Genomic DNA, 25,737 nt, shown 5'->3' with positions numbered 1-25,737 from the left:
GGCGGTGTCCCATATAAAGTGGAGGAAGATGGGCATGGATGTTAGCCCAGGGCCAGTCTTCCTCAGCAAAAAGAGGAGGATTGGCATGGATGTTAGCTCAGGGCTGATCTTCCTCACAAAAAAAAAAAAAAAAAGAGTGCACAAATATTGCAACCACTTTGGAAAACAGTTTGACAGTTCCTCAAGAAGTTAAGCATAGAATTACCATGTGACCAAGCAATTTCACTCCTGGGTATACACCCAAGAGAAATGAAAACGTGTTTACTAAAAACTTATACACAAATGTTCATAGCAGTATTATTCATGATAGCCAAAAAGCATAAACAACCCAAATGTTCATCAGCTGATGGACAGATAAACAAAACTGATATATCATACAACAGAGTATTTGGTCATAAGAAGGAATGAAGTACTAATACATGGTAAAACACGTATGAACATTAAAACCATTATTGTAAGTGAAAGAAGCCAGACACAAAAAGCCACATATTGTATGATTCCATTCATATGAAATGTCCAGAACAGGCAAAACCACAGAGACAGAAAGTTGCCAGGGGCTGAGGATGAGGGGGGAAGTGACTGCTAATGAGTTTAGAGGATCTTTTTGGGAGAAGAAAACATTCTGAAATTAGATAGGGGTGACAGTTGCACAGCCCTGTGAATATAAGGAAAACCACCGAATTGTATACTTCAAAATGGTAAATTTGACGGTGTGTGAGCTATATTATCTATTAAAAAAGGGCACAGTCAAAAGCACTCGGAACCACTTTCTTCTTTGTGTGTTTGTGTGTATGTGTGTATATACATAGAGAGAGGAAGAGAGAGAAATATTATTCTATTTGTATTAATGAGCACACATGGTCAAAATGATATGAAGATGTTAATTTCATTTCTAAAGGCAATTTGCTACACAAAGAATAGGGAAATGTTTAGATTTACAAAACTAATACAAACACAATCATTTCCTTAATGCCACTGCTCTAAACATCTGGTGAAAAGTAAATGTATGTAGATTTTCAGGAGGCTATCTACAGTTATATTCAGATGAACAGCACAGTGTAACATAGTTTTTTTTTTAAAGAAAATGCTGTCTTGACTCAGTTTGGGGGCCCTGGCTAGAGGCTGGTCAGTTCCCTTAAAAAAGAAGGCTGATTAAGTCCATACCCCAACCACTTCCCATCCGGGCCTCCCACACTCCAGGTCACTAGGCATTACCTTAATTGCTTTTGAGCCAGGTACCAGATGACCAGGGAGGGACCCTAAGCCCCAGAGCTCACAGAAACTATTCAAATTAGCCAATCCACAGGGAGCCCAGGAAACCTAGCTAACTCCACCCCACTTCCCATATACAAGCTACCTCCCGCAGCTGCAGCCTGCTGTTGCCCTGGGCTCAGGTGTAACCCCCTCTTTGGCCCTGTCTGGTAGGCCTCTCTCGTTTGGAGCTGGAAGTAACAGAGTTCTGCCTCTCATCTATCCAAGTATCAGTGTGTTGATCCCACCACTAAAAGAATCTTTAAATCTTACAAAACACCACAGTTACTGGCAGAACACTAGAGCAACATGTAAAAGGAGAATATACAACAGCTACTGCCTTCCCACTAAGATCTCGGGGGGAAAACAGACATTCCCTTGTTCTACCTAACAGTAAAAGAAAAGCAAAAGCACACACTTAGGAAAGCTTACGATTCTGGTGAAATTATCCATTCATTCATTCAACAAATATTTATTGAGCATCTAATATGTACCCAGATGACAATGTGCCTGTCTTCAAAGAGCCTATATTCCACTAGGGATGACAACAGAAAACAAATTCAAGATTAAAAAAATAAATAATTTAAAAAAACGATCATTATAGAGTGATTATTCCTATGAAATAATGTGAAAAAGAGTCACTGAGGGAACAATCAAAGAAAGCGTCTTGGAGGCACCATTTGAAGTAGGACCTGAAGGGGAGAATGAGCCATCCATATAAGAGCTGGAGTATTCCAGGCAGAAAGGTTAGCAGGTGCGAAGGCCTATCACGCAGGAAACGGTGTGGCATGTTTGAGAAATTGACAGGAGACCCGAGAAACTGGCTGAAGCACAGCAATGGAGGGAGCAATGCAGGGACAGAGAGAATCCAGATTATCAGGGCCTTGCAGGCCACATGGTGAAGATTTCAAAATATATAATCTCCACATCCTATCCTCCTGCAAAACACACACACTCTTTTTTTTTGTTTATCAGCTCTACTGAAATAGCTTTGACATATAAAAATTGTATGTATGTAATGGGTACAACTTGACGTTTTGATACACTGTGAAAAGATCACCACAATCAAGCTAATTAACATATCCATCACCCCATATAGTTACCATTTTTTTGTGCGCACACACACTTTTAGGATATATGAGTGTTTGTGTGTGTGTTGGGGGGAAGGGGATGCAGCTTGATTCTCTGGTCACCAGACTGCCTCAGCATAGCTTTAGCTTATGTAATTGAAGTCACTGAAAATAAAAGAGTTGCTACTGTTTAACAATATGATCACTAGTAATGAATAAAGGCAGGATGAAACCTACTTGATTACCATAGCCATATCACCCTCCTGTCCAAGTGTTGTCATGAAAGAAGAATGCTGTCTGGTAAAAAGAAAAGAAAAAAAAAAGGAAAGAAAGAAAGAGGGCAAGACACTGGTCTTGTCACTAAAAATCACCACCACCCCCACAACCACTGCTATGGAACCACCATCTTAAAATGGGAAAGAAAATTAGATCTACTTCTTTCTTTCTCCAAAATCAGGGTACCTTATTAAGTGCAAAACATTAATGATTTAAACCTATTTAAAACTATTTGGAATATCCAATAGTTATTTCAGATTGTGTAGGAAAGCAATGAAATATATAGCAATAAATCAGAGTTTCATGGCAGTTCCTAACCCTAGCACATGTGTTAAAGAGTTTAATGCTGTGAAATGCTTGGAATTTATTTTTTTAGTGTGAAATCATTTTTCAGACGGAATAGACAAAAGTTAGAATTTCAGACATTTCGCAAATTTTTTTTCTTTGCCTGATAAAGTATTACCAGTTGTTTCAGTGAAGCATACTTAGTTAGTGAGGAAGAAACAGTACATTATTTTCCCTCAGTTTACCAAAAAATATATTTATATTCAGTAATAGATGTCTCTCTCTTGATAAATGATTTTGTACTGGGTTCTGCCCCCCACCCTCAAAAAGGAACAAACCTCAAAAATAGGAAACTTAGCATGACCAGCCAGCTTAACTCTACCCTTAATAAGCCTCTCAGTTTAGGAAGCGAAATCAGCAAAAGAACTAAAGAGAGTAGATAGTAATAGGAGTAGCCTAAAATATGTTGTCACAGAAGAAAACTACTATCTACAACACTGGACAGGGGAATAAAAAACACTCAAAGTGCCTTAAAAATCAACTTACCTTACAGTATCTTAAAGCTTCCATTAACGTTAAAAATCCTACAGCTGCTTGTTCGTGTATACCAAGAAGTTCTGGAAAAAAAAAGTTAGCATTGCATTGGTATATATAAATCTGAAAAGTACTTATGTGTAAATATATATGTGTGTATATATATATATATTCTACACCAAAAGCTTTACTTTTATCCAAAACTATACTTGAAAACCTAGCAGCGTTAAGAGATCATATCAAGTCATCACTATAGTGCTACTCATTATAAAACGTCATTAGATCAGGTTTGTGGTGAGTAATGTGACACATCAATGTTAACTTTTTTTAAATGAAGGCATTTTTCCTGACCAAGGAATTGTTGGCAAAAATAGAAGAAGATAAAGACACTTAATAATATCCATGCAAAATGGCTAACTTGAATTCACTTTGACTAAAAAAAACAAATGTATATGCTAATCATAATATGTAAAATTTATCATTGGGTAGCAGTGAACCTACCTGCACAATACTTAAAACATGGACATTTGGTACCATCCCTCTCTCCTTAAAGAAACATAGGCAGTGTGCTTAAGACTGGGGAAATAAAGACAAATAGAACATGGTATCTGCCTTCCAAAGGCTAAGAGTTTATCAGGGGAGACAAATGATAAAGGTGTGCTCTCTCTCTGTTTACACACACACACACACACACACTCTCTCTCTCTCTCTCTACAACTTACAGTAAGAGCATCTGCTTACTGTGTCAGGGAAGATGTAGAGAAGTGGTAACATATCAGTTGAATCTTGAAGTATATGTAGGAATTTTCCAGGCCAAGAAGAGGATAAGAAGAAAATTCAAGGCAGAGGAAACAGCAAAGAGGTATGAAAAATCAATGTGTTTAAGGGGTGAAGAATCGGTCAAAGCTTCCTTAAAGGTTTCTAGGCTGGGGAACCTGATAAATGGTGATTAACTAAAAGAAAGAATTAAGAAGAAGTAGGTTCTAGAGTGATATGAAGAGAGAATGAGTTTGGTTTTAGACAAGCTGGAATTGAGGAGCCTTTAGGACTTCTAGCTAGAGAAGGATACACAACTGGAAGTAAGGCTCAGGAACACAGGGCAGAGATGCAGCGTTGGATATAGAGCTTTGGGAATCATCAGCATAGAGATGAGAGTTGACATCATGGTGTGGATAAGATAAGGTAAGGCATAGAAAATGAAAAGACAAGAGATTATTTCACAACAGAGATGTAATTGTGATGATAATGAAGTCTTTTCACAGACTACAGCTTTTAGCTAATGTATAGTAAATAGAACTATAATAATAATTTGGGTGCATACATATTTCTAAAAAGCATCCTTTTCTGGTTAAAAATTATGTTCACTGTAAACACAATGAATATATAACTTTGCATCCTTTTTTATCATATGGTCATGTTTTGTCCATTTTTCTATTAGGATATTTTGTTTCCCTTATCAATTAGTGTAATAATATCAACTTTGTCATTTTTGTTGTAAATATTTTACTATGTATCCTTAAGTACAACAACCAGATGGTGTAAGCCAAGAATTGATGGTTTAACCTTTTGGATTTGTAAATTCAAAATTAATAGAAGGCCGTATACATATAGTTTGTCGTTTTTTACTAGCTTCTTACAGGCACAGAAGAGGTATAGCAATAGTTCTCAAATTGTGGTTTAGGATTCTCAGGGGTCCATGAGACCATTTTAAAGATCAAAATGATTTTCATAAAAAGATGTTAATTGCCTTTTTTACTCTTACTCTCTCATGAGTGTAGAGTGCAGTTTTCCAGAGGCTAAATGATATGTTATATCCCAACAGATTGAATCTATAAACAGATATGTGAATCCAGCTATTTATTAATAACCTAGACATTAAAGAGATTTGCAAAAATTTAAAACAATGTCACTCTTCTTAATTCTTTTCTTCTTATGGAAAATAGTTATTTTTTATTAAAAAATTTATATTAAGGGGCCGGCCCTGTGGTGCAGTGGTTAAGTTCAGCGCGCTCTACTTCGGTGGCCCAGGTTCGCGGGTTCGGATCCCGGGTGCAGACCTACACCACTTGTCAGCTATACTGTGGCAGTGATCCACATACAAAATAGAGGAAGACTGGCACAGATGATAGCTCAGGGCTAATCTTCCTCAAGCAAAAAAAAAAAAAGAGGAAGACTGGCAACAGATGTTAGCTCAGGGTGAATCTTCCTGAACAACAAAAAGTTATATTAACAAGTAATGGGTATATTGTTTTTTCCTAAAATGAATACCTCTTTTAAAATTTCTCAGTCAATTTCTAACAAGAAAAATATTGATCATTATTTGCTTATAACCTCTATAAGTAAAAGCTTTTTGGGATCCTCAATAATTTTTAAGAGTATAAAGGGATTCTCAAAAAAATTTGAGAATCATTGGATTGGAGCATTCAAAGGAAAAAGAGGGAGTAGGGGTGAGCAGTCCAAATAAGCAGAAATGGTACTCTATAGCCTTGCAAATTTTTCCCTCCTGTTCCTGCTGAAACATAAGCAGCACTAAATGTTTTCATGTTCAAAGAAGAATATATATGTTGAGAAACATTTTCACACTTTAATTTCTAAAATCAGTTACCACCACCTAGTGTTACGATTAGATACTACATCATCTATTTCCTTGGAATTTTAAACAAATGTCTAGATTAGTATATTTATAACATCATGCTACTAAATATAGCAAATTAGCTGTTCATAGTATTTGGGTAATGAATTATTCAGGTCAGGTCAGCAGTCACATGTTTAGGCATATAGTTTGGATAGTAATATTTTAAAAATGTATTCCTCCTATTTCCTTAGAATATATACTGAAAATTTTTATCTTCTTTTGATAGCTAAAGTACATCATTAAGAATATTTATTATTGTACAAAGTTGTAATTATAGTCAGGCTATAATATTCTCACACATTACAATCTACAGAATTTACTTGTATGAAACTTTTCTCAATAAGTCTCAAAGAAATCTATTTACATTGGCAGAAAATTCTATTATGTCATTATATTTTAGAATTTTCTGTCTAACTTTGTTTTCTTAGCCTAGCACTTAAGATTAATCATGATCACTCCCTATCAACTCTTATCTGCTTCAGTCAGTGAGACCGCATATATATGCAGAGTTCTATATTCCTGAATTTGCCTTTTTATGCTCTTCTCCTCTACGTGTCACTGTCACTTCTCGCTTCTGTCAGGGTGTCTACAGAAATCCTCTTGGGCCTTTTGAATTTGATGCTGACTTGGAAACCAGATAACTGCATTACATTTATTTAACAAATACACCCTGAATGCCAAGTATTGAAATGAGCAATTGCTAAGCATAGTGCAGGAATACAAAAGATACCACAGGGAATACGAAGATGAAGACCAGATTCTCTCTGCAAACCATGTATCTGATAAGAGGTTAATATCCAAAATATATGAGCAACTCCTACAACTCAGTTGCAAAAAAACAAATAACCCAATTAAAAACTGGGCAAAGGATTTGAACAGACATTTCTCCAAAGAACACATACAAAAGGCCAACAGCATATGAAAAGATGCTCAACATCACTAATCATCAGACTGCAAATCAAAACCACAATGAGATATCACCTCACAACTGTCAGGATGGCCATTATCAAAAAGACAAAAGGTATGTGTTGGTGAGGACGTGTAGAAATTAGAACCCTTGTACACTGCTGGGGGGAATGTAAAACGGTGTAGCTGTTATGGAAAACGGTATGGAGGTTCTTCAAAAAATTTAAAAAATCCAAAAGGATAGAAAGAGGCAATTCCCAGAAGAAGAAATACTAAAAGCTGACAAACACATGAAAAGATGATCAAGTGCAGGCTCGCTAGGAATCAGAGAAATGTGAATTAAAACAGACTGTCACTTGTCAATAAACGGACAAAATATTATAGAAGGATAGTGCTGAGTGTTGGCCAGGATGCAGAACAATAGGAACTCTTCCACACTGTTGGAAGTGTAAGTTTATAGTTTTCCAGTTGGTAAAGAAAATTTCAGAAGGTAATTTGGCATTATCTGTCAAAGTTTAACAAGTGTTTCTCAAAAGGTTAAACAGAGAGCTATCATGACCGAGGATTTTCACTCCTACGTAGATACCAAAGAAAAATGAAAACATATATCTTCACAAAAATTTGTACGTAAATGTTCCTAACTGCATTATTCATCATGGCCAAGTGGAAAGCCCATCAATTGATGAATGAATAAACAAAATGTGGTCTATCCATACAACGGGATATTATTCATCAATAAAAAGGAGTGAAGTGCTATTACACGCTAAAACATGGATGAACCTTGAAAACATGCTAAATGAAAGAAGCCAGTCACAGAAGACCAGATATCATATAATTCTATTTCTAAGAAATGTCCAGAAAAGGCAAATCTATAGAGACAGAGAGTAGACTAATGGTTGGGAGGGGCGGAGGAGGAGGAAATTATGGGGAGTGACTGCTAATGGGTACACAGGTTCTTTTTGGGATGACAAAAAGGTTCTAAAATTGATGTGGTGATGGCTGCACAACTCTAAGAACATACTAAAAACCACTGAATTCTACATTGTAAATGGGAGAGTAGTATGGTATGCGAATTATATCTCAATAAAGCTATTAGTAAAAAAATTAATAGATGCCTAAATTTTTAACACAATTCTACTTTTAGAAATCTATCCTATAGGAATACTTGACTATGTATAGAAAGACTTACATACAAAAACGTTCTCTGCAGCATTGTTTGTAACAGCCAAAAATGGTAACAATTTAAATGTTCACCATAAGTAAACTAAAGGCAAAAGACAAACTGGGAAAAAAATATGTTTATTATAAATATGACAGATCAAGCATGGATATCCTTAATAAATAAAGGTAAGAAACTACCCCATTTATCTCTCATTGAAACTTCTGGCCTTTCCTGGATAATACATAATATTCATTTTCTCTCCCACTGCCAGATTGACAATTATTGTTAGGAAAAAACCTAACCAAAGGTTTCCTGGTTGGATCCACACTAAATAATTCTATAACCTCATCTCAACTCTTACTGCTGATTTCATATTTAAAAATTTCTCTCATAATCCCTTTTTATATTCCTTCTTAAAGCAGTCAATTCAAACCCTTTCTCTCCTTTATACGCCTCTAACATACCTCTGTCCACTCATTCTCAGCAGACTTCAAAATCTCAAGAGTTCTCCCAATTTAAATCTATCACACTTGAAAATGCCTTTTTCTTTTTTCAACACACTCGTTCTATATGTTTTAGAAGAACTGTGCATCTTTCCAAGGTTACTGTTACTCTTGACCCAAATTGACTACCTCTTCTATTAAAAACAATTCCTTTCCCTTGGCTGACAAACAATTTAGGTGACTTCTATCCCTTAAAACAAAACCTATGTATATCATCTCTTAGCCTTGCTATGACCAGGCAATAGACTCCTCTCTTTCCAGCCTTTCGCCAGAAAAATTTCCTTGCTTACATTGCTAAAATATGTACTCCTCATAATCTGGCTTCTATCTCAATTGCTCTTCTAAAGCAAAGTCCTTGCTAATTGCTAAATTCATAGCTTATTCTTAGTACTCATTCTCCTAGAACGAGATATACAGCAACGGCTCATTCACTAATTCTATATCATGGACAAGAATCTTTGGATTAAACTCTCAATCTCAGCTTTTCTCTATGAATGAGGCAAATAACTCTCTCGCAGGGCTACTGTGAAATTTAGTAAGATATGCCTCTTCCACATCATCTCACATATTTATTATCACACTCATGACTCTGTTAAGTGTAGGTTAAGAGGCAGTATATTATAATGATTACTATCTGGTTGTATGGAATCAGACTACTATGCTTAAAATCTCAGCTCTGCTATTTACTAAGCTGTGTGAAGCAGGATACTTAACCACTCTGTGCTTTTGTTTCCTCTATTCTATGACTTTCTGAGTAGTTATAAGAATGAAGTAAGTAAATGGAAAACAAAAGATAGTTATTAAGTACTAAGAACAGTGCTTGGCATTGTTAAATAAATGTTTGCCACTGCTGCATAACGAGTATTCTTAACAATCATCAATAGTTGTAACTGTTCTTTAAAGAAAACAAAATACTTGAGGACGAAGATTGTTTTTTCAGCCACCAAAACATACAGTGACTTCAAGTCAACTTGCCATGATGTTTCTTTCACATGCTCACTTATTCAATAAGCTTTATTTGAAAACCTACAGTTATTTGTACCTTACCCTCACATGTCTAATTAGTTGCTGAATTCTACAGATTTTACTTCTCTGTGCTCTCTCTCACAGAGGCAAAGTGGTACAGCAGGAGAATGTGCTGTGGATGAAGGAGCATAGGACTTGGGTTTGGTCAAAAGCAGTTTATGCCTCTGCTGTTTGACGATGGGCAAATTACTAAATTATCTGAGCCTCAGTTTTCGTGACTATATACTGAGGTTAAGAAGATACATATCCAAAACACACTGCTTAGCACAAGTATGTAAATGCTAGCTGCTCTCTTCTTTTTCCTTTGCCGTGCCTATTTTCACCTCACTCCCTCTCACCTGTCTAGACCATGTGCTATAGCTTTCCACTCATTATCCCACTCCACTACATTCTACAAACTGACAGATTAATGTTCTTATAAGTCTTATGTTATTGCTCTGTTCAAATGCCTTCAAGGACTCTCCTCCTGATGCTTGCTAACTAAAATTTAAACTTCCTAGTACTCAAGATCCTCTGTGTTCCTACCCAACCCTATGTTTATGATCTTACCTCTTACTAGTCTCCTTCACAGATCCAATGCTCTTACCCACTGGTTCTCAAACCTGGCTGCATATCAGAATCACCTAGGGGTAATTTTAAAATGATCATGCTCAGGCCCCACCACCTAGAGATTTTCATTTTTTATTCTCAGCTGGGGCCTAAACAGTGACATATTTTCAAGTTCCCCAAGTGATAAGGTGTAGTCAGGATTAAGAACCACTGCTCCAATCAGACTTATCTGCCTCCTTGCCCCTAAACACAACCTGTATTTTTCCCAAAATGCTGTCTTCCTCGTTCCATCTGGCCCCACTAAAATGTTAACTCCTACTTTAGTCTCTCCATTTACCCTAACATAAACTTAATAGGAAAAGTCTTCTCCTTCCTCTGAACTTCTGTAATACTTTATTTCAACATGGTTCATTTCACCTTGCATTATAGTTACTTGTGTGCATCTTCTTGTTTCCGTGAACTAGGTGTGTACACTTTTGAGGGAAAACTGAATTCTTCCTATCGGCCAGTTTAGGCAATTTAGAAATTTGGTCTTAATCTTCACAATATCCCTTAGAGGCAGGCATTACCTCCATATTTTATAAATAAGGAAACTGAAGCCAAGAGAAGTAAAGTGGCTTGTCTAAGGATTTTAAAACTAGTAACTCTTTAATTATAATTTTTCTTCGTAGGTTATATATATTACAACCTCCTCCCATGCTGTCAGAGCAGAAAAACATCCAGTAAATACTAAACAAATGTATGGATTTTTATTTTAAGTTTGGTGACTGAAATAAGATTCAACTTCAAGTCAACATTCCTAAAGATTTAGAGATAATGCAACCCAGCCTATTTCCTTTTCCAAGATAATTATTTCAAAGTCATTGCTTAGTTTGATTATTAAACCATACTTAAAAAAAAATCCACAGCAAGACAACAGCTTTGAAAGCTAAGATTTCAAGAAACAGAAAAGGATGAATTTGTACATATCAAGAACCAAAACTTGGATAACTGACTAATATTCTGTAAAGGAAGTAAGAACTTCATGGCAAGAAGAAAAGCCTATGGGAGGCTGGGTGACGAAAACCCTAGGGAGACAGAAGGAATATTCTAGTTCTGGGAGTAGGAGGGCTTGGGAGCATCTGCAGAATGCATAGAAAGAAAAGACCATGATAACTAGTACCAAGAGCCAGAGCAATGCACAAAAGACCAGGGGGAACGAGTTAGGAACTGCAGCACACGGCAGACATATCAAGGACTGAGGCCAAATGGGATGAGACACCTCAACCACAGTTCAGCAAGAACCAGATATTCCTTCCCTCATCATTTGGGATGAGATAAGACACCTCAGGGCCCAGAAACCACTGGGGGTAAGAAGAAAGAGGGGTTGTGTAGAAGCCATCGTGGGTGACTGTGGGGAGAAACGTGCATATTACTCAAGGGAGACTGACATACTTTCAACCAGCAGGATTAAATGCTTTCAGCTATCAATCAGAACGAAGGTTCAAGAATAGGATGGCTCAATTAAACAAAAATAGAGCAAGATAACTTCTGTAGTTTTTTTGTCTGTAAATTTTACTGTTTAAATTTTGATCCTTACCAGAAATCAGCAAAACTAGGTTCTCGTTCTAACCTCATCACTCAGTGAATAATTGTGCATATGTTATGTAATGTAGGGAGGGAGGGTTGTTCTTAAACTTCTTAAACAGTAAAATGAAGCGCTGGATTGTGCTATGGTGCTTTTTAATTTCGAAATTCTATAATTTTTACTGACTTTCTCCCCTTAATAGTGCATCCGTTCATGTATCTGTTAATAAACTATACATATTTCTAAAGCTTAAGAAAAAATTCAAATTTAAGATGAAGATTCACTCATTTAAATTAAAGCAAAAAGTAGTAACTATTATTTTCTCAATCATAATATTTGATTCTGTCACTTGGTGACAGTTTCATCTAACTAGAGAAGAAAGAAATTTCCCTGTGAACTATAGGAACTACAGGAGCTTCCTGTCCCCATGCTATATACTTCAATAGAAGGTACACAGCAGTTACTAATATAAGTTGTATGAGTAAATAAACGAATTTCGACTGTCCCAGTAATAAGCTGAAGGGAATTTTATTCAGATCTATACAGCAGCTTTCCTTAACTGAATGTATTGGCCAAATGTGTTTCACTTCAAATGTCCCTGGCAACATGTGAAAATACGAAAGAAATAATTGAGATGAGAAATGGAGGTGGTGGTGGTTTAAAATTCTCAGATACCATTACATTTGCCCAGCATTTTAAAGGAAATTATGCCCATTAAAACGAATACAGGAAAAACAGCTAGGCTCTCAAAGCAAATATTTTAAATCACAATACTTGTAATTCTCAATTTTAAGCAAAATACAATAGTGACCCAGACATATAGATACCACTGGACAAATATGTACTAGGTTTATATATACTAAGAAATCTATTTATTACTTTTTCTAAAGAAGTTAGTCTTACAATTCCAATTTTATACTAGAGAAAACTAAAGGTTTGAGAAGTTAAGTAACTAGACTACATCATACACCTGGGATTTGAACCCAAGTTTGTCTGCCTCCAAAGGCTATGCTCTTCATGTTATAGGGCCTTGAAAACTGTAAAGAATTCTTCTATTACAAAGCACTTAACGTCTAAGTAATGTAGAGCCATTAAATAAATGAATAATAATCAACTGTATTCTAGTGAAATAGTAATCATAAAAGAGGCAAACACAACAAACAAAATACTTACTCATTCCTGAGCATTCTCTATCACCATCCCATACATTAGAAACAGCATGCCCCGTCAGTAGGAGGTTAATTAAACTTTGGCTATTAATAGAAATTAAAAAGTAATTAAAATATAAATAAACTAGCTTTCAAATCAAATGATCCCTATGGTAAGGCATAGAGTAATGACTTCTTATGTTCAATTATGTTGTTTAAGAAACAAAGTTAGGGAAAACTTTACATTTTTCATTTTACACACTCAACTGAACAGCCTTGCTAAATGTATCACGAAGTGTATCACCACAATGGTATCTCTTGTTATATATATTCATACAAATTTAACAACTTTATCCAAGACACTGTATTTAAACAGGTGAAAAATATGATACTTAGACTGATAATTTACTTAATATTTATAATCACCTCTAAAAATACATATATAATTGTTATTATTTTGTGTTTGATGAAGATATGTGAATTTTAACCTCTGAAGCAGAAAGATCTAAGAGAAAAACTAACGTATTAGAGTTGGTTAATTATCACTGTTTTACTGATTTTAGTGGAAATAGCTATAAAAAGCTTGAGAAGGAGGGTGGTCTCAGAGGAAAATAAGGAAAAAGTCTTTTCTCTCAAGCAGGAAAACATTTACAAATAGGTAAGGATATACTTATTTCTAAGTCAAAACGAGTAAATTTCATCTATTAAAAAATTTCAAAAACGAAATTAAGCAGAATTTGTTAAAATATCCTCCTGTTGTCATCTTAAAACAAAATATTTGCCATAATAAATGCAATGCATACATAAACCTGAAGTAGAGATTAACATTTCATACATAAAGCAAGCAAGGCTTTAATAAAGCACAAAGCTCCTCAAATTCATAGACTTTATGCTGTCAACACCGATAAGCAAAATTAACTGACTCAGTAGTGCTGTATTTTAAGTCAAGTTCCTAAAAACTAAAGTCCATATAAGGAGATAATAGATTTTAGCTAATTACCTGCCATGTCCATATACAGGATCTATCAAAGGTTCACTTGCATCTTCAATTTCATTTTTTATGTTTTCGATGCCCTAAAGAAACCAAGAATTCATTGGATTATTTTAAAAACCAAAAATGAAAATTATGGTAGTTTAAGAACTGACCAGTTTACATTACAAATAAAACACAATTATTTAAGTAACTTTTCTCCCACAGAATTACCCAGATTTGAAGTGGGGGTACATTTGAGATGATAATGGTAAGAAGCAGTTCTTCCAAGAATATCTTTTATTTTCTTTCATGGGTTCTATATAAAGAACTCTAATTGACTCATGGGTAATAGATCTAACGTTGGTATGTTGGTTAAAGGGGTAGACAGAGATAATGTTTAAGCTTCAAGAGAAGGGAGAAGAAAATTATTAACATAAAAGTTAATATTCATTTAACTTTGGGCTAAACTAAATTCAAATCTAATATAGCTGCTAAGGCATCCGATGTATTTTCTTAGGTCATTTAAAAAACTTATTGGTCCTAAATACATACACACATGAGTGTTGACAGAGATATACATTTAAATGCACAAAAAGTATAACTGGTACATAAGAAAATGAAAGGTTTGCTTCTGATTGTGCCTTTTCACAAACACTGGTCATTCAAATACGTGCTGACAAAATAAAATATAAACTAGGAGGGCAGGAAGAGCTTCTTATTTTCTTGAAAACCAATTTTCTGGTATTTTTAATTCCCCAAAAGGGCATCCAAATCCCCAAATGTCTAGATCCTGGATAAGTACAAGAAGACCTAGGCATTTTAACCGCATCAACTTCAAAATGACAAAGACAAACTCGTGCTATTCACCTAACTTTAACCATTGCTTCTGTCAGATTACAGGCCATTTCTAAGGATTAAAGAGATGATTAATCAACAATCAAAATATTTAATGATTGCCTAAATACTGTAGGAAGATACAGGGATGAGATCCTGCACTTGCCTTCCTTGTGAACAATACAAAGCAGCTTATGATAGAGCCAAAATGAATAATATGAACGAGTGACATAATCACTGGGGAGGGAGGGGCCATCATTTCAAAGACCAGCTCAAGGAAGACCAACTAGACATGATTTTTTTGGCTGTAAAGGATAAGAGACAGAGGAGGTATCAAAAGTTTTGACCATAAAAAACTGTGAGAATAATGAACAGTCAATACAGACTCATAGGAAACTAGTCATCTTAGATACCACCATCACTGCTATTCACCACATCTAACCAGCTACCAAACACTTCTGATTCTTTCTCTTAAACGTGCTCCTAAATGTTTTAAAATTTCTAAATTTAAAACACACTTCTAAATATGCCCCTTTTCTTTCCCATTTCCATGGTCACTGCCCTAGCTTAGGTTCACCTATTTCAATAACCACTTTTCTAGTTTTCCTGACTCTAATCTTATACTCCACACACTAACTCTCTCGAGCACAAGTCTTATCCCAATTTAAGGAATCTTTTATCAACAAAAAGATCTTGTTACTTCCTTGTTCAAGATTTTTGCTTTGTTCTAATTTCAGCAAGATGAAATCTAAGTATTTTTCGCACAGTATGCAAGGGCCTTCACATTCTGAATGTTTTTTACATAAGTGCCCAGTCTCATCCTCCACAGTTGCCCTCCTGGTGTAAGATGCTGCAGTAAAACTGAATTACCTACAGTTCCTCCCAACATGTTGTTACACCTCCAATCCACTATGACTTTATATTTGCTGTTCCCACTGCTTGGAAAAGCTTCCCACAGCTTTTTCATCTAGAAAACCTCTCCTCTTTCATCACATGATCCCTACTACTAAAAGTCTGTGCTTGATTCCACCAAATAAACTTAGGCATACTTGCTATTTTCCCATCATGCTTTGTGCATACAACAAACACACACACACCAAAAAACACGGCCATAATGGAAGTCATTTTTAATGTGTCAATTGTTTTTTATAACACCGAGGAGGAACCACTAGAAAAAATTGTATTCCACATTTTAAGTCCAGTCCCTAGCAAAGAGTCAATGGTCAGTAAATATTTGTCAAGTGAAAGCAGTTTGATTTCAGACATGGTAAATCTGGTAGGACACTCAACTGAGACTAACTGACTACTAGAGATGTGAGATTGGCACTTGGGGAAGAAAGGTAGGACTGGAAGTGTACAGACTGGAATTAACCACATAATGGTAAGCTGAGAGAACAAAACACCCATGAAAGAAGCATGTAGGACACAGGGACTGAAAATTTCTGGATTATAAAAATTTAGAGGGGGAGAGAAAGGAGCAGGAGACAACAGATAAAGAAGGAAACGAAGCTATCAAAAAAACAAAAAAAACGAAAAACAGGAATCGTGAGATATTATAAAAAGAGAACTAGGACAGGGACTTATCAGACAAGTTAAGAAAGGGAGTGGGGGTCAGAGAGAGTTTCCAGTAGGCATGAAGGGGTCAAATGCCAGACATCACTAAGACGAAAGAAAATAAAATTCAGAAGAACTGAGTGCATTTAATAATTTGAACATTATTGATAAGCTCTGTAGTCCATAGGATCAGGGGTGAAAGTAAGTTTGAAGGTGGTTAAGTGACAAGTGAGTGGTGAGGAAAGAGAAGTTGATTCCTTATTATCAGCATAAGATAATGATTTTTATTCTGAGATTTAGAAACAGCATCAAGAATAAAATTACTCATCACAGCAGGAAAAACAGTACTAAACTCAAAACTAACAAAAGCCAGAAGAAACATCTTCTTACCTTTGTCAGTAACACAGAATACAGAAAAAGCAGTACTCCAAATTTGTTTCCCCACATTGAATACTGGTCCAAGACAGCATCTTTTAATTCTGATAAACTTCTGAACGACCTTCTCCTGGGGGGAAAACACAATTAAATATTAGTACCATGATGAGATTGACTACATACATAAATGGGAAAATTTTAAAACTGTCTTACACATTTAAAACACATACATACAAACAGGAGATTTTTGTAAGTGTCTCAAATTTTCAAATACAAATTTAGCCATTAAAAGCAAAAGTTATTGTTGACAACTGTCACTATATAAGATATATCACTAAGACAGAATGCCTACTTGGCAGGGAAACTCTTCATCTCTTAGGTGAACTGTCTGGCATTGAAAAATTCTACAATAATTATACAGTTATCTGGAGAATGAAGTGGTTCTCTTCTAGGAGATGTTTAAGAACAACAAAACTTTGTCTTTTGAAAGCCTGAAAATTATTTAAGAAATATCTGAATACCAAAGATAAGGTGTAAATTTGAGGTTTCTTTTAAAAGAAATTAATGTTATATTTCAAATCAAATGCCCCCATAATTCTATCAACATAGCTATCCTTACCTTTTATTTTGTAATAAAAAGTCTGAATGCTCTCAGGCAAATATGGCACTTTTAAAGAAAATTACAGAAAGCGATTCTGGCAAATAAGAAATAATAATTTGAATACTGATCCTACCAGAAATCTTTATTTTCACTCAGGACAGAGAAACATTAAGCTAAAATGATTTTTTTCATGATAACGATGAAAAAGCTTTTAATGTTACAAAAAAGTGTATTTCAGTAGTTAGTTAACTTAGGAATCAAAATAATTTAAGTATACATTTACAAACTATTCTTTATTTCTTTTTGTGAGGAAGATTGGCCCTGAGCTAACATCTGTCACCAGTCTTCCTTTTTTTTTGCTGAGGAAGATTGGCTCTGAGCTAACATCTGTGCCCAGCCTCCTCCATTTTGTATGTGGGATGCTGCCACAGCATGGCTTGATGAGTGGTGCATCAGTCTGTGCCCGGAATGCGAACCCACGAACCCTGGGCCCTGAAGCAGAGCACATGAATTTAACCACTATGCCACTGGGCCGGCCCCCAAATTATTCTTTTTTTTAAATTTGAAAACAAATTAATCCTCAAGCATATAAATCTAAGCACCTTTCCACAGTGTGAACAGACTTAAAATGGCAATGTGTCCATAAGATAAGTATTTTAAATGTTCCAATGTTACTTACTGAATTAATGCATGAAATCGCTCAAAGCCAAGCTCTTCGACAGCCAAGGCAGCTATACATAAAAGACACTTTTCAGCACTACACATGGCAAATAAATGACACAAGATACACACAGCAGGCTGTAAATACTTTCAAGCAATCAAATTTTTCCCTCTTTCCTTACTCCCTTAAAATTCTCAGTTTATTTTCAACTTTACTATAACATAAATTTATATTTCAACATCTTAGTTACCATAATTATGACTAAAATAGATATAATACTGAGAATGTAAAAGGGTGACTAAATAATAAACATTTATTTTCAATTCAATTATGCTAGGATAGTTTATAAAATATGAGAAATTATTGACAATCATAGTGCTTCACACATCACTGAGATCTGTTCTGCACTTTTAAATATAATCTTTCAATCCATAGATCCATTTTCATCAAGTAAAATCATCATAGCTAATCTTCTTCCTTTATAATATAAAATATTTAGGTTTAATGCCTAATTATTAATCAAACGTGTATAAAAGGCATAGCACTTTGAAACTACACAGGTTCAATGACAACTTTAAGTTTGTTTCCTTATTTATTTGTATAACTGTTGAGAAGTTTTAGTAACTTATTTAGATTATGTTTATTAATACAGTACAATAATCAATTTTTTACAAAATCAAAAGAAATCAAAGAAAGCATTTAAATCAAAGGTAATGTTTATTCAGCACTTTACTAAGTGCCAGGCCCCTTTCTAAATGCCCTATGGGTCTTACCTCATTTAACTCTCATAACAACCCTATTATTCCCATTTTACAGAAGAGGAACACAAGGCTTAGGGAAGAACCCTCCCAAGAGCACACAGCGATAAACAGCAGAGCCGAGATCTGAACCCAGAGACTCGTGGCTCCATAAAAATCAAGTCTTTAAAGATACCATACATGAATCCAATGCCTACTCTAATTTATCACAATGTTCACATATATGTTATAAAGCTAACCTTTCAAATATTATTTCTCACTAGAGAATTAAAGAAATTGATTTATTATGAATTCAAAATCAGGATTTTTGATTTACAATTTAAAATGTCACTTACGCTACCCTTTCACAGTCTAGTTTTAATTTTCAAATGTTTCAAATTACTTTTTAAAATCTTTAGAAGTCCAAAGGGAGTAATTTAAATAATCTTTTGATTGGTGTAGGAAACAAACTGAAATTGAACCTGAGTATTCACTACTGCAAACAAGTGTGCGTTACCAAGAGCCGAAACTATACACACCACACAGCCAATGAAGTTAATGTTGGTACAGAATGTAATACTGACAAGAGGGAAAACACTTCACATTTAAAACTTCAGGATAAAATAAAAATTCTACCTAACCTTTTCCAAATTGTACTAATTGTTCTGCAGTGCTTGATTATCTAAATAATTTTACTGGCTACACACTATAAAACTAGACATAAAGATCGTAATTTAGAGGAAAGAGGCAAGCAAAATAAAAAGCTTAGCAGGCAGGATGGTGGAAAAATATAAAAAGAAAAGAACACAAGAAAAAGAACACAGCTGGGAATAAAGGAAAGAACAGGTAAAACAGATTTTTATACAGAATAAAAATTTTAATGTAAGTTCATTTCACTTGTCAACATCTAAGGTAAATTCTCAAATTTTCAGTTAACAAAATTTTTCAAAGTTATACAGTATTAAAAACAGATTTAATATATGGTTTTATTTCATGTTCACTTTTAAAATTAGGCAAAGTAAATTGGAAAGTTACTAAAATATGTTTTTTGGAGAGGAATTCAATACAATATGCCCACCTAAATTAGTTACTGAAGTACCAAAGTTAACACATTATGAGGCCATTTAACCTAGAGCAATTTAACCTAACACCACAGAAATGTACAGCACATTCCATAGTAAGCACACAGCATACTACTAAGATACTAACAAAAAATGTTACAAAAAAAGATCTTAACTATTTTCTTACATACTAATACACAGATCAGCTTTAAGCACATATTCTTTAAAACAACTTTTAATTAGTTCAACTATTTCTCTGTCAAAATTTTAATATTCTCAATGGAACTATCAAACACACTCAAATGCAACCCAGTATGACCTGGAAAATATTTCAAAACCAATCTTAGTGATATTTTTGATTATGATCCTTGTGAATATTTTCCACTTGCTTTCCTCAAGTGTCATTATCAACTATTCTTTTTGAAAGGCTATGTTTGAAAGGCCTGAAAAGGAAACATCATTCAACTATTTAAATTTTAAAAATTATTCTTTGCCTATGTACTACTGTTAGAATTTGCCATTGTAACTACAGAGGTAGGAGAGAGAAGACGCTGACATCACAGAGACATTTCAGCCCACAGAGGCAATGGTGCCTCAGAGATCGTTCTATATGGAAAGCCAGATGTGTATTACAAGCAATTGAAATTTACTTTCTATAAATAAGGCGTCTAATTTCTTTAAAAACAATTTCTGCAGAGATGACAGTTAATGGAATGCATTATGAGTAGAATAAGTCACTTATTCAATATAAGCAACTGGTACTACCAATTATCAAAAGACATCTACTAGCAATAAAATTCCTGAAAAGAAAAAACAGAAAAGCAATTCTTTCATCTAGTTTCCATACCACCAGAAGTCTCCATTTTTAGCTCATTCTGGCAGTTTTGAAGTCAATTACATAAGAATTTTCAAAGGCTAAAGACCTCAGAATATACTTTTTATGAATGAGGATAGCTGTTATTTAATTTATTTTAAAGAGATATCTTCAAAGTATGAAAAACTTGAGTGAAGGTATAATTAAAACTCTGAATTAAAACTACCTTAAAATAATCCATATATAGTAACAATGTCCAAAAAGTTCAGGAAGAAAAGAATACGCAATGAAGAATAATGTCCCCATCTATGCTCTAGGAAGCAACTAAAGATATTCAAGAAATTTTCTAAGGTCCAAAAAAATCCCTTCTTTTTCCAATAACAAAGAAAACATTAAGGCATCTGAAACTAAAGTATATAGAAATACGTTCTTTAAACTTTGTAAATGAGAGTTCCAAAGTTCAAAAGAGAGTGTCATCAAGCACAAGTTAACTAGAACTTTTAAAAAGTTTATTTTAAGAGACGAATTTTCTTTTTCTTTACAAAAATGAAAGCAGAAATAAACAAATATAATATCCTCTAGTAACTAAAATAATCGAAGTGAAAATGAAAAATACTAAGGCTCATGAATTAAGCTTAGGCAAAAAAGAGACATTATGAAAATTTAAAATCTTTTCTTCTTTAAAATTTTCAATCGTTTTATTAAAACAAAGGTGCAAGAAATTACTTCAGGAAATAAAAATGTATCTTACAAGAATGTTCCACTTGGCAACTAGACTCTGCAGGACTCCCCGAAATACTAGCTGTCTCCTCAGTTGTTTTTCCTCTTAACCATGAAACCAAGCAGTACGATCCAGAGTTGTCACAGCAAGCACTTTCTAAAATGTCACATAGGGTATGACAGAGGAGTTCTTTCCGCTCTTCCTCTAAAAATAACCAAAGTAGAAGTTATAACGGTTTTCTCTGAAAAGAAAAAATCCTGTCATGAATAATAATATTGAGAATGTGTATTAAATTAATGATGAAAATCAAGCATTTTAAGTGGGGAAAAAACTCCAAAAACAACTGATCTTATATTACATTTTAGAAAAACAATGTGCTTGAGGGTTAAAATGTCACCACAACTAAATATTGCCGTTAATGAGAAAAAGAATCCCGAAAAACGCAGAATTAAACATTAGCAGAAAGAACATGCTACTTGGAATAACCTGATACTGATCACTCCTTTCTTAGGCTGCAAATGGAGCATTATAGCCATGAGGTTTTCTTTACTGCGGAACCAGGCACAATGTAAGGGCCTGTGGAGACCTCTATTTTCCCTCCATTTCTGAATTAGTCTAATGTCTTTGATCTCTCTGTCCCACAGGGCTAAGGATAACGAGATAACACACCATCAGCTCATACAATACCAGTTCCATTACGTTAGCAGAGGCCATCATGCTTATGCTGCATAATACAGAAGCTACTGATACTGCATTGCAGTGATCTGAGCATTGGACTTTTATGGAAAATAGCACAAATGCTCAGACAATTTCTTCCTGAACCTTAGAACCCTTCCCTTTACAAGCAGTATTACTCTCCAGAAGTAATACCCCTTTCTTAAACTTTCAAACAAAGGGGATAAGATGTGTACATATCCCACGTAAAATTTTAGGCTATAGGAAAGTTTCTCTCTCTCCTAATAGATGAAAAGTTCTTTAAAGATAGGAACTGTGCTATTCATTCTATAAACTACCACAACATTTATGACATTTATGACCATGCTATATAAATTTTTTACCAGTGTGAATATATTTTTGTCCAAGAAATATAAATTTCATTAATAAAACGATGTCAACCATATCTCTTGAATAGTTTCTTCTCTACTAAAATTTATTTTGCATTTCAGCTTTTAATAAAAAATACACTTTAACTCTTAAATTAAAAATCATTAGTAGATTCTATTGGTATGATCTGGAATGGAAACTGTTTTGCCCTTATATACAAAACTGGGATTATAATATATCCTACCTTCTTCCAGAAGTTATTTTGAGGTTCACATGAAATTGTGTAAGTGAAGGAAAGATCTTTGTAAGCTGTCAAGCGGAATGCCAATGTTTGTTATTATCAAGTAGCACCATGCAGCTCTCTGACCTACCATATTTCAGAAGCTATTACAGCTTCATGTGCAACTTAATTCAGAATTATTTGCAGTATTATTTGCGTTGTTTAAGGAACTGTACTAAGAGACGCAGGAATAAAAAGATAATTCTGCATTCTTGCTCAGAGCTAAATAAGACAAAACAAACATAAATGACTATTCCTTATGCACCATGTTTTAGTGAAAGGTCAAAGGTTTTAACCTTAGTTATATTATCCTATCTTATACTTCTTAGGTAAACCAAACTTGGAAATATACATTTTAAAATTTAGAGTCACTGTTCATGAAACTTTCTGAAACATTTAAAATAATCCTCAGGAAAAAATATCCCATTGACAGTCTACTTTTTAAGATAGATAATTTGAATTAAACTATTGCCAGTGAATGCTGCATAGATCATCTATAAAACAGAGGATAGAGGAAAAGTTTATAAATAAAGACAGCTACCATACCTGGACAGTCCCTCCAAGAAGACTTCTCAGAAGAAAACAGGAGCTTCTTCAAAAGAAATGCCTTTATACAATTAAAGCAATAATTATTAGAATGCATTATAAACATACCTTACATTATTCTTTTATTTTAAAATGGAAAAAAACTAATTGGTACTTCCTTTCTGATCTTTTGAATAGTGCTATAAAAATTTCAAATAGTTTCTCTTCATGTTCAACAGTAACTGAGTATAATTATTTATTCAGAATATACTACTATAAACTTGATTCTACATACATAAAATTCTTCTTCTTTCATAATATGTATTTTCCAGCAAATAGAAGAACTGACTCAAAATAAGACACATAACTGGGAAATCAAAGAAATTTACTGCCCCATTCACAAACTAAAGGTCTAACAGAACAGGAACAAGCCCATATTTCTCTTAGATTCCTTGGGGGAAAAGAAATCTAAATACAAAAGTGGTTCTGCTTTATTAGCTCTGATTTGTGATATAAGAATACCACGAGGAGCATCATTGCTTCATTATAAGGAGGTCCTAACTTCCTGGTTTAACTCAAAAAGCTATGAGTCATAAGAAAAAACAAACGGATTTCTAACCTCTCCTTAAGTGAGCCAACTGCGTTACACTGGTGATTTGATAGGAAGCATTTCAGTGTAGTACAGTGTTTCCTTCTTCAAGTGTAGTTCAAGGGCTACTTACATCCTAGTCACCTGACTTGTTTAAAATGATTCTTAGGCTTCATCTATTGTATCTGAGTCTCTAGGGGGCAGATCCAAGAAAAAGAGGTTACTGTGGTGCTTCTTACTCACACGTTTGAGAGCAGTAAGGTACAGAGAAGAGGACTGCTTTTAGTCACACAGACCTAGGTTTAAATCCTGGATCCAACACTTGACTAACTAAACATAATAATAGCACAAACTTGAAAAGGTTGCAGTGAGGATTATATAAGATAATTCATGTAATGCACTTAGCACAGTACCTGGCACCTAATAAGCAATCATTTCAAAGTATCTGAACAAAAAATGAAGTAATATTCTATAATATTCTCACAGAAATAAAGTCTACAAATACTGTAATCCAGTGCTTTTGATTTTCCCCCAAAACGACAACCATAAAATTGAGGAGAATAACTACATTACAAAATTTTGGAAAAGCAAGGTGGAACACCCATTATTTCACCACTAAATCACTAAATGTCTATCAAGCTATCAGAATTTACTTAAACATTTCATGCTTAAACTCCACTATTGTACATACGGCTATTTGCAATTTTTTTTTTACCACTATAAATATAACAGCCTCCATATTAAGGATTATTTCTTTAGGAAAGATTCATAGAAGTAAAATTATTGCATCAAAGATTCTGCATTATTATGGTGCCAATTATAATGTAAAATTCCTTCCCAAAATCAAAGTACAAATATGTACTACATAGCGATACATAAGTGTGCCAGCATTATCCTACCCCTATAGGCACTGGCAATTATTTTATATTTAAAGATTAGAAAGAGTAAGCAATAGAATCTGGTTACAGTTCTATTTGTACTTTCTTGGATTCCAAGTGAGGTTGAATACCTTGATTCTTTGGTTGTCTAGCATCATTCCACCTGTTATGATTGCATATACTCACCCTTTTTACCACTAGGGTCTTAGTGTTTTTCTAACCAATTTGTACAAGATCTTTGTATAAGAAAGGCAACATCTATTTATTGTTAATATTCACTGCAAATATTTTTCTGAGCTTGGAACTCATCCTGTCTCTTAGAGGTTGACAATACATTATTTTTAGTTTTTCTGTAGTTAAATATTATATCAAGAATATATTTGGTATATGGTATGAGATGATCTAAATTCATTTTTTCCCCTTAAATCGCCAACCAGTCATATCAGCGACATTTATTAAACGTCATTTTATTGTACTATTGATTTGTAGTTCCTTCTTTATCATGGTATGTGATAAATTCTTGGTAAATTGTTATATGTAATGTGGTCTACCACTGTATTACCCATACAGTTCCATAATGTGCCTATTCTTCTAGCAATAATGTCATGTTCTAATTTTTATAGTTTAAAAAAGTTTTAATATCTAGATTTGCTCATTTCCTTTCATTACTCTTAATGATTTAGTTTTGACTTTTACATTGAAATATTAAAATAAACAAAACTCTTCTATGATTGAAAAGATTTATGTGACTATGAAAAGATTCACGTGACTATGAAACTAAATTACTACCTCAAAGATACATCAGGATTTTGAACATTACAATTATCCCCTGTTACATAGCAACCCCACTTGCAAAAACAACTATCACTTTGGAAACATACTGAATTTTATAAAACAGGAAACTCCTGTGGTATACTTTGCAGTTAACGACCTTCATAGACTTTCAATAGAAACCCTAGGGTACTATTATGGCCCAGGAGAAGCAGTGCTAATATAATCTAATTTGCATAGGGACAGGACAAGGAATCTTCAAATTCAGATAATAAGATTCCTACTAGCAACCGAAATCTGCCTCAGTTACTTAGCATAACAGCTCTAATTACTAATTTATAGTTAAATTTTATTCTTTATATTCAGTAACTCCCAGGCAAAGTTCAAACATTCAAATTTTTCTTAAT

At 34.3% G+C, this 25,737-nt stretch overlaps 1 protein-coding gene across 2 annotated transcripts in view; it reads right to left on the bottom strand.

Annotated features, from left to right (window-relative positions):
• MINDY3 (MINDY lysine 48 deubiquitinase 3) overlaps positions 1 to 25,737 on the bottom strand; it is an 84,359-nt gene that overhangs the window by 47,045 nt on the left and 11,577 nt on the right. The window contains exons 3-9 of one of the 2 annotated variants that reach the window (XM_004425337.3): positions 23,114 to 23,174; positions 21,274 to 21,447; positions 17,929 to 17,980; positions 16,664 to 16,778; positions 13,913 to 13,986; positions 12,938 to 13,017; positions 3,429 to 3,499 (exon numbers count right to left, since the gene is read on the bottom strand). In XM_004425337.3, coding sequence (XP_004425394.1) covers positions 3,429 to 3,499; positions 12,938 to 13,017; positions 13,913 to 13,986; positions 16,664 to 16,778; positions 17,929 to 17,980; positions 21,274 to 21,447; positions 23,114 to 23,174 — 627 coding nt within the window. Of the gene's footprint in view, positions 1 to 3,428; positions 3,500 to 12,937; positions 13,018 to 13,912; positions 13,987 to 16,663; positions 16,779 to 17,928; positions 17,981 to 21,273; positions 21,448 to 23,113; positions 23,175 to 25,737 lie in introns of those variants that run through there. The other variant, XM_087420789.1, reaches the window with a different exon arrangement.

The sequence above is a fragment of the Ceratotherium simum genome, chromosome 32, assembly GCF_057802395.1.
Source record: "Ceratotherium simum simum isolate JZ-2026a chromosome 32, ASM5780239v1, whole genome shotgun sequence".
NCBI lineage: Eukaryota > Metazoa > Chordata > Mammalia > Perissodactyla > Rhinocerotidae > Ceratotherium > Ceratotherium simum.
Note: the sequence above shows the minus strand (reverse complement) of the source record. Positions and strands in the feature narration are given on the sequence as shown.